This window comes from Austrofundulus limnaeus, unplaced genomic scaffold (genome assembly GCF_001266775.1).
Source record: "Austrofundulus limnaeus strain Quisiro unplaced genomic scaffold, Austrofundulus_limnaeus-1.0 Scaffold55, whole genome shotgun sequence".
In the NCBI taxonomy this organism is placed as follows: domain Eukaryota; kingdom Metazoa; phylum Chordata; class Actinopteri; order Cyprinodontiformes; family Rivulidae; genus Austrofundulus; species Austrofundulus limnaeus.
In genome coordinates this window covers 1641921-1644020 of record NW_013952457.1, presented here as the reverse complement: position 1 = coordinate 1644020, position 2100 = coordinate 1641921, and the positions used below count along the sequence as shown (strand labels likewise).

The window sequence follows — 2100 nt, the reverse complement described above, 5'->3', positions numbered from 1 at the left end:
CACACACACACACACACACCAGCAGCAGCAGAATCCCTTTTTTCTGTCGGGCTCCTCCTGTTGTTTGCTGTGTTTGCAGGAATATTGGATCAGTCTCCGGACAGAAGCACGGACCGAGCTGAGCCAGGGATGGTCGGGTCAGTAAGCATTCACTCATTTCATGGAAAATCTGTTTTTGTTTTAGGGAAAAAATGCAAACCTTGTCCCCTTCTCTTGCCCATTTCTTTCCTTTCTGCTGTTCGATCGTCTCTGACCCTCTGTGCGCTCTTATTTTATGTGTTTATTTTTACTCTGCAAACCTACAACCTTGTCTGTATTCCTGTGGGTTGTTTATCTAGAAGTTTTCCTCTCTTGCACAAGAGCGGCGTTAGACAGGGAAGAGTGTTTTCTTTCCTGGAAAAGGAGGACAAAGTTCAGTTTTCTGCTCCTGTGGTCCGTTTTTAGCATTTAAAATAATAATAATAATAATAATAATAATAATAATAATAATAATAATAATAATAATAATAATAATAGATAAAAGCATGTTTGTGTCAGTTTTCCAATAATTACAGTTAAAATATGAACAGTATCACTGCAAAATATTTTATCAAAAATTTCTACATTATTATAATAAAACAACAATTCAACTTAAATAAAATCCACTTGCCACGTGTATATTGTGCAAACAGTGCTGCATGATTTATTTTTCCACATGAAGTGAGAACAGGTGATCCTGTGGTCACAGTGGTGTCACTCTTCAGGTGGCAGCAGATCAGACTGGTGTTGAAGTGTGAGATGAGCCATGGAGCTGAGCTGGAGGCCGGTCACTAGCAGTAGCACCAGCAGGACGAGCAGAAGTCAGTCATCAGGAAGGCCGGGCAGCATGCAGCCGGGCCCCCAGTAACCAGCCAGTGGACCTGGTCCTGTTCTCTTCACCTGGGACCAGGGCTGCAGAATGCTCAGTCCTGCCACCCCATACAGTGAGTCGGTGTGAATATTTTTTTTTATTTTCACGTCTGTGTGTGTGCAGCTGCATCTTTCATTCTCATTTCCTGCTCTTTCTCTTGTGATTGGTTAAAACTGGGTGGGAGTAGGTCTCTAAGAAGTCATGCACAAGGCACATTTGCTAATGGCTTTAACAGCCGAGGCTCTAGGCTTTGCTTTAGGAGGAATTTCACATAAAGTGTCCATTTTTAGTGTCAGACAGCAGCTAAAGCAATCAGTGACTTGCTGTGTRTTGGCACATTAATATGTTTGTTTTAAAGTGGAGTTTTGGTTTATTATCTTTAGTATCTAACCTGAGGTACTTAAGCTTTTGAACAGCTTCACGTTGGAAAAACAGTTTATTTCTGACTGGTTTGATGACTGGGCAATAAAACAATAGCAACATATATCACAATAGACACATGATCAATATCAATAGAATATTGATCATTTCACTGAACTCTAATCCAGAATCGAGCGACGTGAATTGAAAGGAGAAAATGAAGCAAMGGCTCAAAACAAAATTATGGATAAAAAAGGAAAAGTCGTGTCACCAGTTTGGCAGTATTAATCAGACTTTTTCTCCTGGTCTTGATATCGACTGATATGGAATGTTAACATCATGATACATTTTAGAAATATTGTACTAATGTTTTAATTTTAAACTAGGCACTTGAAATAGACCAAACGCCTCATGTGATGTCGTCACTGTTTCGCCTGAACGCTCAGATTGACTGCCAGCTCCAAGTGATATTCACTCAACAGACACTATTTTAAATTAAATACTTTCAGCTGCCATGTCTGCCTTTTCCCCAATCAGTTTCTGACACATTTTTACAAAAGTCGTCTGTTTTTCAAAATCAAAAGTTTTTAACCCATGTTTTAAAAATCTGCAAAGATGCAAAAACATACTTTTTGATGCATGAACCGCAATAAAACTTCTTTCTTTTTTTCTCTCTTTTTTGCCACTTCAGTAGAAAACAAAACTGAATGTTAGTTTCTTAATTTCTGCATCATCAGTGGCTTTTTTATAATACTATAGTAAGAAAGAAAAAGTAGAAGAGAAAAATAAGAACAGTAAAATGAGAAACCGATAGAAATTATACAACATGTGAAATGAACACCAATAACACA

The 2100-nt window shown here is 38.1% G+C and overlaps 1 protein-coding gene across 1 annotated transcript in view; it reads left to right on the top strand.

Moving 5' to 3' along the window:
* si:dkey-195m11.8 (putative fidgetin-like protein 2) overlaps positions 1–2100 on the top strand; it is a 13983-nt gene continuing 11883 nt past the window's right edge. Inside the window, exons 1-2 of the mRNA XM_014009146.1 lie at positions 1–137; positions 744–962. Coding sequence (XP_013864600.1) covers positions 938–962 — 25 coding nt within the window. The 5' untranslated portion in view covers positions 1–137; positions 744–937. The remainder of the gene's footprint in view (positions 138–743; positions 963–2100) is intronic.